Raw genomic sequence first — 13,247 nt, forward strand, 5'->3', positions numbered from 1 at the left:
CGTCTTTTTTACTCGTTTAATAAATCTAGTTTCAAGCTGTTGCTAAATATTGAACTCCAAAAGCACTGCTCTGAGAATTTGGTTTGAATTAGGGTGGTCCAATTCCGAACATTCTTGAAAATTAATAATGTTCCGACCAAATCCCAATCCTGAAAAATCAGGTTTTAATTGCGCGGCTTGTGACCGTCCTGATAATGAGGAGTCACAAATGGTATTTTGCGACCATTGTCAAAGTTGGTACCATTTCGGCTGTGTTGGCGTCACAGCTGATATCAAGGACGTTTCGTGGTGCTGTGAAAAGTGCAAAGGAAGTGGAAGTGATGGCTCCGGTTCGTCTGAGCTGCAAGAGGAGTTGAAGAAGCTCGAAAAGCAGAAGAAGAAGCAGAAGCGGGAACTGGAGAAGGAGAGGATTTTGCACCAGAAGCGAATGGAGGTACAGCGAGAGCTGAACGAAATGCGCGAACAGCTCGATAAGGAGAAACGGGAGACTGAATTGGAGTTCGAAAGGGCGCAGATGGAGAAGAAGATCGCCGAAGAAGAAGCCCACCAAAGGAAACTGGAAGAGATGCGGACAGAGATGGAAGAGAGGCTGCAGCGATTGAAGCTGAAGCGGATTAAAGAGTCGACGGATGGAGAAAAGAAGCAAGAGGAAGTGGTGAACAATGTTGAATCGGGAAACTCGAAGAAGAAAACGCAAAAGTCGATGAAGCCGGAGAAAGTGAAGCCAGGAGAAGAGCTCGAGAAGAAAAAGTCGAGGAAAACGAAGCCTGGAGAAGTGGAACCGGTTGCTGAGAGTACGCGTGATTCTAGAGGAGCCTATCGTAAGCATTCGACGCCGAAAGTTGCTCGAAAGCTCTCCGAGAAGTCGGCTAGGGGTCCACCGAGTCTGCCGGAAAGTTTCTTGATCGGGCGGAATGGAGATTCGACGCCGTTCGGGCATCCAGGGGTTCCCAAGTCGGTCCAAAAAAGGCGCAGTGAGACGATGCGGAAAATAGTAGAGCAAGAGTCGGAAGATGCAACAACTTACGATGAAGAAGAGGAAAAGTCGTCCGAGGAAGATGTAAGAAGCTGCGAGGACGAAGGAGAAATCTCCAGCGAGGACGAAGAGAGCTCCGGGGAGGAGGAAAGTCACGTCGCAAGTGAAGTGGAAAGTTCGGAGACGTCCGAAGATGAAGAGAAGGTGGAGAATTGTCGTCGGAAGCATGGAGAAGCCGAACGAAGTCGAAAAAATCGGCATCGAGCGCCGTCGAAGGCGCAGTTATCAGCTCGGCAGTTCCTGTCCAGAAAGTTGCCAACGTTTTCTGGCAAACTGGAGGAATGGCCGATGTTTATCAGCAGCTATGAGACGTCGACGAAGGCGTGCGGCTTTTCCGACGTGGAAAACCTGGCGCGGCTGCAAGAATGCTTGAAAGGCGAGGCGCTGGAGGCAGTTAGGAGCAGATTGCTTCTACCTAAATCGGTTTCGAAGATCATTGAGACGCTACGGATGTTGTATGGGCGGCCTGAACGAACAGAAACCTAAAGCGGTTGGAAAGCACGTACAGGATAATGTGCTTAAGAGTAGCAAGTGCATACCGGACGGTATCTAAAGAGGCCGTGTGCATCATAGCCGGGATGACGCCCATCGGGCTCATCATCAAGGAAGATGTTCAATGCTTCAACCAAAGGGGTACCAGAGGAGTCCGCGACACGTGTAAAGAGGAAACGCTCAGAAGCTGGCAGCAGGAATGGGATAACTCCACTAAGGGTAGATGGACCCATCGACTAATACCAAATGTGTCAGATTGGTATGGTAGAAGCCATGGGGAAGTGAACTTCCACCTGACGCAGTTTCTGTCAGGACATGGTTGCTATAGACAGTACCTGCATAGGTTCGGGCACTCAGAATCTCCTGCGTGCCCCAATTGTGCTGGTGTAGAGGAAACAGCGGAGCATGTCGTGTTCGATTGCCCCCGTTTCATTGTTGTGAGAGGTCGCATGCTCACTACATGCGGAGGGGACACGTCCCCCGACAATATTATAGAGAGAATGTGTGCGGATGCCGAGTGCTGGAATGCAGTAACTACGGCTGTCACTCACATTATGTTAGAATTGCAGCGTCTATGGCGCGCCGACCAAGAGTTGGCTGCAGAGGATTAGCCCTGCCGAGGCTGGTCCCTTGTAACATTGTTTAAGTCGGCTAGGAGAAGCAGTTTGCCTAGGCTACTTCTGCTACACGTGTTGTGCTATATGCACTGGTCCCTTCCCGAAGAAATACCGTAAGGTGGTTCCGGGGAGATGAGGGTCTGAGTCCAAGGGTCATGTCGATGCACTGTTCACCACTTGAGCAATTCTAAATGAATTGCTCATGCACAGTGCATAGGCTGGTTTTAGCGGGTCGTCGTTGGTGCGTCATCCCCGCATTCCCTGAGTTATCTTCTCAGGGGATCTGTTTGCAGATTTCCCCCTTGTAAAAAACAAAAAAAAAAAAAAATGGGCGGCCTGAGCGACTTCTCAACATGTTGCTGTCGAAGGTTCGCAATGCAGCACCACCGAAAGCGGATCGTTTGGCGAGTTTCAACGGATTCGGGGTGGTAGTCCAACAGCTAGCCGATCATCTTGAGGCTACTGGATTGACCACTCATCTGGTGAACCCGATGCTCATACAAGAGCTAACAGAGAAGCTGCCAGCAGGAACGCAGCTTGAATGGGTGCGATATCGCAGGAAGAGCAAAGTGGTGACGCTGCGCACGTTGTCAAACTTCCTGTCGAGCATCGTAAAAGACGCAAGCGAGGTAGTAGCGTATGGAGAAGGGTCCCGATCCGGAGAAGTTGGACTTCGATCCGGAGATTACGGCCCGAAGAAAGGGAAAGCGAGAAGCGGAGCGCATGATGGCTATGTGCACGCTCACGATGCGGTGGAAAAGAGAAGTTCAAGTCCACCCGCTAGAGAGAGGAAGCCTTGCAGGATTTGCGGCAGAGTGGATCATCGAATCCGGAATTGCGAACGTTTCCGGAGACTTCAGCTCACCGATAGATGGGATGCAGTTCGCAAGTGGAAGTTGTGTCAGCTGTGTCTGAACGAGCACGGATCGGCCGGCTGTAAACTCAGTTTCCGCTGCAATGTCGAAGGATGTAAGGAGCGCCACAATCCTTTGCTTCATTTCACCAGGCCAGCCGCCGGATTGAACTGCAACATACACGCAATGCAACCGAAGCCTACCGTCATTTTCCGCATGATGCCAGTCACGTTGCACTGTGGAAAGTTTTCAGTGAATACGATTGCGTTCCTGGATGAAGGGTCATCGTACACGCTAGTAGAACAAGCGCTGATCAGCCGATTAGGAGTACGTGGCGTGCCGCAGCCACTCCGAGTGACATGGACCGCCGGAGTTTCCCGGCTCGAGAAGGATTCGCAGTGTGTGAGTCTTTTCATCTCTGCTAGAGAATCCGCGCAGCGGTTCCATATTAAGAACGCCCACACGGTGGAAAGCCTGAAGCTTCCGCACCACACACAGGCCGTGTCGGAAGTGGTGAAACAGTACGCTCACCTTCGAGGAATACCGATTGCAGATTTTCATCAAGCCGCACCGCAGATTCTCATCGGATTGAAAGATATCCATCTGTACGCGCCGCTCGAATCGCGTATTGGCCGACCGGAGGAGCCGATAGCAGTTAGGTCTTAGCTTGGTTTGACCGTCTACGGACCAACTGGCGTTGGTAGTGTGGAAGGAGGAATAGTCGGCCACCATACATGCAAGGCAGTAACGAATCAGGACCTCCACGACCTGCTCAAAAGCCACTACACTCTGGAGGAGTCCGGCATTTCCGTGGCATTGCTCCCTGAGTCGGAAGAGGACCGAAGAGCGAAGGAGTTATTGAAGAAGACGACAAAGAGAATCGGCGACCGGTTCGAAACAGGCTTGCTGTGGAAAGAAGACGATGCTGAGTTTCCCGACAGCTACCCGATGGCAATCAAGCGGCTTTCGTGCCTGGAAAATCGTCTGAGGAAGGACACCGAGCTTTACGCCAAAGTTCGCACCATGGTAGCCGACTATCTGGTGAAAGGGTACGCACACGAAGCGACATCGTCGGAGCTGATGGCTTTCGACTGCAATAAGGTGTGGTACGTGCCGCTGAACATTGTATTCAACCCGAGGAAGAAGAAGTTTCGTCTGGTATGGGACGCCAGAGCAGAAGTTAAAGGAGTTTCACTAAACTCGAAGCTACTAAAGGGTCCGGACATGCTGACTGCCCTGCCGGCGGTTATATGCAAGTTTCGGGAGCGAGAAGTCGGATTCGGTGCTGACATAAAGGAGATGTACCATCAGCTGCGAATCCGAGAAGAAGATAAGCGAGCGCAGAGGTTCCTGTTCCGGAACGATCCATCAGAGAAGCCGACGGTGTACGTGATGGACGTGGCGACGTTTGGTTCTACGAGTTCGCCGTGCTCCGCGCAATACGTAAAGAACCAGAATGCGAAGGAGTTTGCTGGACAGTTTCCTGCAGCGGCGGTGGCTATCGTCGAAAACCATTACGTCGACGATTATTTCGACAGTGCGGACACGGTCGAAGAAGCAGTTGAGCGGGCGAAAGAGGTGCGATACGTCCACTCCAAGGGCGGATTTGAGCTGCGCAACTGGGTCTCTAGCTCCGAGAAGTTTCTGGTGGCCCTCAGAGAACGAAAGGAAGATCAGTGCGTAAGGTTCAGCGAGGATAAGGAGTCTGGTTCTGAACGAGTATTGGGAATCGTCTGGAACCCGTCCAGCGATGAGTTTTCATTTTCGACCAAGCTTAGAGAAGATTTGGAGCCGTTCCTGTCCGGCGCGAAGTTGCCGACGAAGAGAATAGTGATGAGCTGCGTGATGAGCTTCTTCGACCCGCTAGGACTGTTGTTTACATTCACTTTCTACGGGAAGCTGCTAATCCAGGACTTGTGGCGTAGCGGTTGCAGCTGGGACCAGCCAATCGACGATGAGTGTGCAGAGAAGTGGAACCACTGGATCCGGAGACTACCGGAGGTCGAAATGGTTCGGATCCCCCGCTATTACTTCCGTGGCGGACGCTGTCTAGACTACAGCAACTTGCAGCTGCACGTTTTTGTGGACGCAAGTGAGGACGCATATGGCGCAGCCGCGTATATTCGCATCGAGACGGCTGATCGACCGTTGTGTTCGCTCGTGATGTCGAGGTCGAAGGTTGCACCACTAAAGCACCTCTCGATTCCTCGTTTAGAGCTGCAGGCGGCAGTATTGGGAGCAAGACTAGCGAACTCCGTAAGGGAGATCCTTTCGCTAGAAGTAAAGCAGCACTTTATGTGGTCAGATTCAAGGACAGTACTGTCGTGGATCCACTCCGACCACCGCCGGTACAAACAGTTCGTGGCGTTCCGGATTGGCGAAATCCATAGCCTGACGAGGCTCTCCGAGTGGCGTTGGGTGCCGACGAAGTTCAACGTGGCCGACGCGTTGACGAAGTGGGATAAAGCGCATAGCCTGCGCTCCGATGGGCCATGGTTCCGTGCCCCAGAGTTCCTCTACCAGCCGGAGGACTGTTGGCCAAAGCAGGAGAGCGTAACACCGAATACTTCCGAGGAAATCCGAGCGTGCCTGCAATTCCACGATGTTTCGGTGACCGAGACTATAATAGACCCGCTGCGGTTTTCGAAGTGGAAGGTGCTGTTTAGGACAGTAGCGTGCGTCTACAGGTTCGTTTCAAACTGCAGAAGAAAGCGAGATGGGATGGAGATCGAGGCCGTTCCGGCGTCAACAAGCATAAGGAAGGTAGTGAAGAAGAACGTGCGGTCCATCACCGCGTCATTGAAGCGTGAAGAGTACCAGAGAGCGGAAGCGTACCTTTGGAGGTCGGCTCAAGCCGATTGTTTCGGAGATGAGATCCGGACGATAATGAAGAACCAGCAGCAACCGTGCCGGCAGCAATACCAAGTGGAGAAGTCCAGCAGCCTCTACACCTTAAGTCCCTTCCTGGATGCCGATGGTGTACTGCGTATGGAAGGAAGAGTGGCACAAGGGTTGTCACTGCCGTTTGAGTTGCGGTTCCCGATCATTTTACCGAAGAAGCACCCGGTGACAGATAAGCTGCTTGAGTTCTATCATCAGCAAGTAGCACACGGGAATACAGAAACTGCCGTCAACGAGATTCGGCAGCGCTTCTACATCCAGAACTTACGAGCGGAAGTGAAGCGAATTGGGAAAGCCTGCGTCTGGTGTAAGGTGCAAAAGTGTCGGCCAAGGAATCCGAGAATGGCTCCACTGCCGGAGTCACGCGTCACGCCGAATCTTCCACCATTCAGTCATACCGGCGTGGACTACTGCGGGCCGGTAACCGTTACGGTCGGTCGCAGGTCGGAGAAGCGGTACATTTGCCTCTTCACGTGTATGACGACGAGAGCTGTTCACCTAGAAATCGCTCACAGCCTGACGACTCAAGCGTGTTTAATGGCCATTCGACGGTTCGTGTGTCGCCGAGGGAAGCCGTTAGAGTTCTACTCGGACAATGGCACGAACTTTCAGGCAGCGAGCAAGGCGATCGTCCAGCAGATCGGTATCGAATGCGAGGATGAATTCACCGATTCACGAACTAGGTGGAATTTCAACCCACCTAGCGCACCTCACATGGGTGGGGTTTGGGAGCGATTGGTTCGCTCCGTGAAGTGTAACCTTTCAAAAAAGTTACAATGTTTTGTACCATAGCAATCAATAGGTTGAATTAACTCCTTTTGTAAATAGTTTTTGTACATACTTTATTTAATTTGTTAGTTGTTATAATCTTTTTTGTTAATTATATTGAATTTGTGGTCATGAATTAAAATAGAAATTAAATAAATAAAATGAATTAGAATATGAATTAAATGAATTTAATCCCTATCCTTTCCTACCCATTTTCCTTGGTGTCAGATGCCCTTTACAACCCTATTTTAATTTGAATTTAAAAACCCTCTCCAATATCCCCCTGACACCAAAGACCGTGTGCACCAACCATATTGAACGTTGGTTACACGTCACCACAATATGAATCCCAGATCCAGAACATCATCTGGAATAAAAACCCCATGCATCGATGGATCGATCTCTTATTCGGTAACAAAATTACAAAGATAAAGTAGTCCGTGATTTTATTCCGGTTTTAATTTTATTACACAGTGTAGCAAAATAGCCAGATTAGTGCCCTGCCCACGTGAGCGTTTGAAAAATCTACCCGGTATTGAAGCTACTGTGTTGCAGCCCGTTAGTGAAGCCGTTAGTGGACCGTTCGTTCCACGTGTTAGTGAGAGTCGACCAAAGTTAGTGGGTGCATCTACCGAAGAGAAGGCGTCAACCAGAGCGTCCCGACGGCCACCAGCCAGAGTGCGTCGGAGCCTAGAGACGGCAGAAATTGCGCCAACCCCAGCCTGCGTCGCATCATTAGCGGCAGCGGAACATCGTGGTTACCCGAGCAGAAAAGGTGTGTCCATTCCAAAATTTCCTTCACTCTTTCCCATGTATATACCCCTTTGAATTCAAAAATAATTAAATTAAAGAACTTTTGTTGAATTAGAATATTATATTTTTTTTTATGACCACATTCTCCCTTTTCCACCATCTTGATTGATTGTTCGACTGGTGCAAAAAGCTTGGGAAGTGAGTCCGCCCTAAAGTTTCAATTTCTCCCGGATAGACCCTGAGGAGCAAGTGGCAAATTATTAGAATAACCAATTCAAAATCTCTAGAATAACTAATTAATTCCCCAAAAATTATTATACCTTTCAAATAAACTAACAGAAGGCAGCGCTAACCGTGTTGAACGATGGGCGGTCCTTGACCGACGAAGTGCTCTTGACGACGATAGCGGAGGCAGAAGACCTCATCAATTCCCGGCCACTAACTTACGTTGGCCTGGAACCAGGAGCGGACGAAGCGTTGACGCCGAACCACTTTGTTCGCGGCGTTGATACGATGAACACGGAACATTCCGTTCCACCGTCTAGCGAGGCGGAAGCATTGCGGGACCGGTACAAGCGGTCACAGCGATTGGCAGATAGATTGTGGGCTCGGTGGATATCCGAGTATCTGCCGTCGATCAACCAGCGAGCGAAATGGCACTCCGAGTCGCCGCCATTAACCTGTGGCGACCTGGTATACATCGCTGACGAAGCCGTGCGGAAGAGCTGGATCCGTGGCATCGTGACTGAGGTCTACCCGGGAGCGGACGGCCGAATCCGGCAGGCGATAGTCAAGACCGCAAAGGGTAAGTTTAGGAGGCCGGTGACAAAGCTAGCTGTGCTCGAGGTTCAGGAGAGTAAATCCGGTGCAGTTGAGGAACCGTCACCAGAATTACGGGGAGGGGGTATGTTGGCACAGCTGCATATCACCCCGCGGTAAGTCAACTTACGGTCCACGAAGAGATACGACAATCGCACATCCACTCACCCTGGGCGAAACATAGGCAGCATACACGGAGAAATATTTTTACCTAATTTTTGAGTTTACTTTACCCAAAAGTAAGTATATCAATTATAGTTTCAACCCAAAATCTCTCGGTTTTCTCTTTCTCCCACACGAATGTTGTTAAACATAGAGAGAGCTGCATCTACCCAATGGGGGTACTTTGGCCCAATAAGCCAAATTTGGGTAAATGCAACTTTTCTTATGTTTGGGTCGAAAGAACTCAATTTTGCGTTAAATCAACCCAAAATTGAGTATATTTTTCTAATGGAATTAAAGCCAAACTACCTAGTGGGGACCTTGGAAATTTAGCCAAAATTGAGTTATTGGGCTCAACTACGGAATTGCGTTGAAACAACCCAAAATTGAGTTGAATTCCGTCTCCGTGTAGCTGTCATTGAGTATGTAGTAAGAGAGAAGGTAAATAAAAACAAAAATATACGGCAGAAGAAGGAAAAACAAAATGGTAAAAAATAACAATCTAGGGCAGTCGATTGATTTGTTGAAAGTCCGTGAGTGCAATTAATAATTAGAATTCGCTATTAGTTACGGTGTTACTGTAAAAACGGAGGATTTTATTGCTTTTTTCGGATACGCAGTGAGTGAATTCAGAGTTTTGGGCATCCATGTATATTTATAAAACCATCATTTGACGTTGTAGGGAGACAGAAATCGCCCCGCAATTAACCTGTAAAGAAAGAGGAGCCGAGGAAAAAAACTATTAATGTAAGTAATTAAATAAGAGAAATAGCCGTTAAAGAAAATTGAAATTACTATATTGTACGTCTTTTTTACTCGTTTAATAAATCTAGTTTCAAGCTGTTGCTAAATATTGAACTCCAAAAGCACTGCTCTGAGAATTTGGGTTGAATTAGGGTGGTCCAATTCCGAACAATTGATGAATTACCACTTTGGTTCTTCTGACCCACCGAAATAACTCAGGAATGGCCACCGGAAATACCCGTATTGTGGGACATTTCAGTTTTTTGTACCAAAACTAGGCATGCGACGGCTTAATCTTCATGATTTTGAATACCTGTGACTCTGCTGGTTCAATTATTGATGAAAGATCACTTTGGTTCTTCAAGCCTTCCGAAATAACCCAGGAGTGACCACCGGAGATGCCCGTATTGTGGGACATATAAGTTTACACAGCAAAAAAAGTTGTTGAATATTACATCGAAACTGCTGCAACCAAGTCGTTCCCTCGGTTGTGGAATATTACACAGCCCGACGTACTCGAGGGCAATTGGTGTAAAAAATGCGACCGATGTAATTTTTGCGATGTAATATATTCCATGTACACAATACGATGTAATTGATGCGATGTAATATGAAAACTATGTAATCAGAACGATTTTAACAACAAAACGTTTGCAAATTCCGTCCAATGGTTGATCAAATTGCCTTTTTATCCTTTTTTGCAGCTGAATCTCGTTTATGATATAAAACGCGCTTTACTCGGGAACAAGAGTTACATATTAGTGTTTTTTTTTTTGCATATTAAAAATGGATAAAAAGCAATTTGATCAGCCATTGAAAAGAATTTGACGATAAAAATAAAGAATGGTTAAACAGACAGTATTAAATTTTATTTATTTTTTTATTACATATTATTATTTTTAACAGTAATAGGCCTTCGCAATGAAACCCAGAGTGATGAATACCAGAAGACGCTCGATCTTGTGTGCTGACTTCCTGATTAGACTGTGAACCATTGTGGAAAGTTCGTACTCTGTTGAGCCTATACAAAAAAAAAAAAAAAAAAATGTTAGTAAAATGTACTGTTTGGTATTTTTAAGTGTAAAATGTGATATTTAAAAATAAATATTATACATTGTTCATCACCCTACAAACATAATGATCAAAATTTTCGATTTCTTGGGAGCCCGACGCATATCCATAATGTAATTAAGATGAAACAGTTTGAGATTCTAGTTCAATCTTATACCAAAACTTCAAAGGCACAAATCTGACGAATAAAGCATCAAACAACAGTGTACTAGCAAAGAGCTTAAAATGAGAAGATCTAGTCCATTAGCTGACGATTTCATCAGCTGAGTGCTTCTGAAAACGTGAATAGGGCTACATGTCGGCCATTGTAACGGCCATGTTTGGATTCAGAGATGTTTAATCTTAAACATTTCAGCCTACAGATTATTTATCATTTCGATTACTTGTTGTTCAAAACTAGAATAGGATAGAGACTGAGAAAACGAATCATATTGGTATCACTTTTTTGAGTAATGAACATTTATTTTTCTGGTATACAGGTCGGATTAGATTATCCGGAGACTCGATTATTCGGAATTTTAGACTCGATTATTCGGAGTATGATTTTTGATATTCTTGTTTTTTGGTTTTTATGCATAAAATTAAAATAATTTAGTATTGCAATATACAATATGAATGGTTTAGCAGTTTTGGACTTAGGTAGGAAAAGGAGGGTTTTTGAAAATGGTTTGTTTGTGTATGCTGGTCAAAAAATTGTTTTCTTCTCAAGACCCCTTATGTTCCTAGAATTAATTTCTGGCTACGCCACTACACCATATAAATGAAACAACGAAAAAAGATAATATTTAAGTTCTTTTCTAGCAGATTTTAATTTCTCTTTTAGTGGTTCGATTATCCGGAGTGAAAAAAATCGATATTCCGGATAATCGAGTCCGACCCGTACCACTCTAGCCGTATGAAGATCTTGAAAATTCAATAACATAATTTTACAATAATCAGAAAATTGGACTCAACTATTTGTATAAAGCCCATATCTCAATTTTGTTATATTTTTTGTGAACACAAAATGACGGTCAAAGATGTTCTTTATGAAAGAGTATCTACATCGAAAAACTAAAAAAAATTATCGCGTTATTAGTTAATATCTAAAATTATAAAAAAAAAATCCCAAAAATATAGGATTTTGAAAAAACATAATGGTAATAATCATTCGGTAATAATGTAAATATTTTTAAAGAAACTTTCAGCCTTCTTTGGTATTCTGCAAATAATTAGAACATCTCCATTGTTTTTTCTACAGCTGACAGCATGATCCTACGACTTAGTGTTCAACAGACTTTTGATAGGAAGTTTTTGTATTTGATTTGAATAAAAAAATAAATAAAACTCAAATGAGATTAAAGCTGAATAAACAGCTGTGTGAAAATGTTACTTGGTTAGTTAATCCAACAACCCAAACAAGGCTTCATCATGCATCAGTATCAGTATCTCTAGGTAACCGTCAAAAATAAATTCCTGATTGATATGCCAAGAATTTCAGTTCGAAACAAGAAATTTGTCTAAAGAAATGTACATCAGCTTTTTTATTACCAATCGGATTTTCCAAAGAAGTAAGTGATCGATTATCGCCTCGCGTTAGAATTTGTTGCTAATCTTAATGAAAATCTATCAAACATCTAACCATTGTTTTTGCCAGGAATCGTTAACCCCTCTAACAGCAACATCATTTTTTGACCAAGCAAAAAAATAGTTCTCAACTGAGACGTTCTCAATTACTATTTGGTATTTCGATATTTTAGTACCATTTTTACACAAGGTCACAAAAAAACTCTTCAGGTTTTAGAATCTATGTCGATATTAATCTTTGGTCATCTGATCCGGAAATATTTCGAAAATCAGGGGGGACTGACGCTTAGTTATAACTCACGAAAATATCTCAGGTTACTGAAATTTTATCGATTTTGATATTCGCTCTTCGGAACAATACATGAATGAGAGTATGTTGTTCAGAAATGAAGGAATTTAGTGCAGTCGTCTTTGAGTAATGAGCATTTATGTTTCTGGCCAAATAAAGATGTTGAAAACTTCAAAAAACATCATATCGTAATTTTCCAATATTTTCAAGAATTTTTGTATTTATGTTTTTTTTCAGAGTAGTCTTTTTACCTGTCATTCAATAGCCCACTTTTTCATAAATTGACGTAGCTAAAACAACATGACCAGATCACCAATGATTATTATCGGAACAGATTCTTAAACCAGAAGAATCTTTTGAGAACTTGGTGCGAACATATCAAGAAACAAAAAAGTTATCCGAATTTGAATATTATTTTTACAATAAAAAACGAAGTTGCCGGTAGAGGGATTAACCTTCTAATACTCAAATTTTTATTTTCGATCTAAATATCATTTTCAGTTATCTAAAATCGTTCTAAACACGTTTTGAGCCTTCCTAAGCCGTGTGGTTATAGTCCGCGGCTACAAAGCAAAGCCATACTGAAGGTGTCTGGGTTCGATTCCCGGTCGGTGCAGGATCTTTTCGTAAAGACAATTTCCTATACTTCCCTGGGCATAGAGTATTAATCGTACCTGCCACACAATATACGAATGTGAAAATGGAAACTTTGGCAAAGAAAACTCTCAATTAATAACTGTGGAAATGCTAATAAGAACACTAAGATGAGAAGCAGGCTCTGTCCCAGTGAGGACGTTAATGCCAAGAAGAAGAAGACGTTTTGAGCAATGATTTATTTATATTTGCAAATCTATGAATTTTGTTTTTTGATTTTTATACTTATTGTTTTTTAACATCCTTAGTCTTTCTCATTTTTTCTTGAAGCCTCTTCTAGTTACTGATTTTTAGCAATAACAAAAATTCAAGGTTTTACGTTACTTAAATATTTTTTTTTTTTTTATTTTCCGTGTAATAACGGGAAAACGCTTTGAAATTATTTTAATACCACCAAGCTCTTCTTCTGTATTAGGTTGATCGTACAAAAATATAAAAGGTACGATTTTTTATATTACACGTTAAATGAACCCCGGGCATATGTAGGTTATATATTGCGGCGCTTATATTAAATCCACATC

The 13,247-nt window shown here is 44.4% G+C and overlaps 1 protein-coding gene and 1 long non-coding RNA gene across 2 annotated transcripts; both read left to right on the top strand.

Annotated features, from left to right (window-relative positions):
• Positions 1-513: 513 nt before the first annotated feature.
• On the top strand, positions 514-1,057 carry LOC110674396 (the record flags this gene model as incomplete). Its single annotated transcript, XM_021838654.1, has 1 exon — positions 514-1,057. A coding segment is annotated over exon 1 (543 nt), but the record flags the coding sequence as incomplete, so codon positions are not given.
• Positions 1,058-9,578: 8,521 nt separating this feature from the next.
• Positions 9,579-10,192, top strand: LOC110674397. Its single transcript, XR_002498826.1, has 2 exons — positions 9,579-9,767; positions 10,053-10,192. It is a non-coding gene; the product is annotated as an uncharacterized LOC110674397 (long non-coding RNA).
• The last annotated feature ends 3,055 nt before the right edge of the window (positions 10,193-13,247 follow it).

This window comes from Aedes aegypti, chromosome 1, assembly GCF_002204515.2.
Source record: "Aedes aegypti strain LVP_AGWG chromosome 1, AaegL5.0 Primary Assembly, whole genome shotgun sequence".
Classification (NCBI taxonomy): Eukaryota; Metazoa; Arthropoda; class Insecta; order Diptera; family Culicidae; genus Aedes; species Aedes aegypti.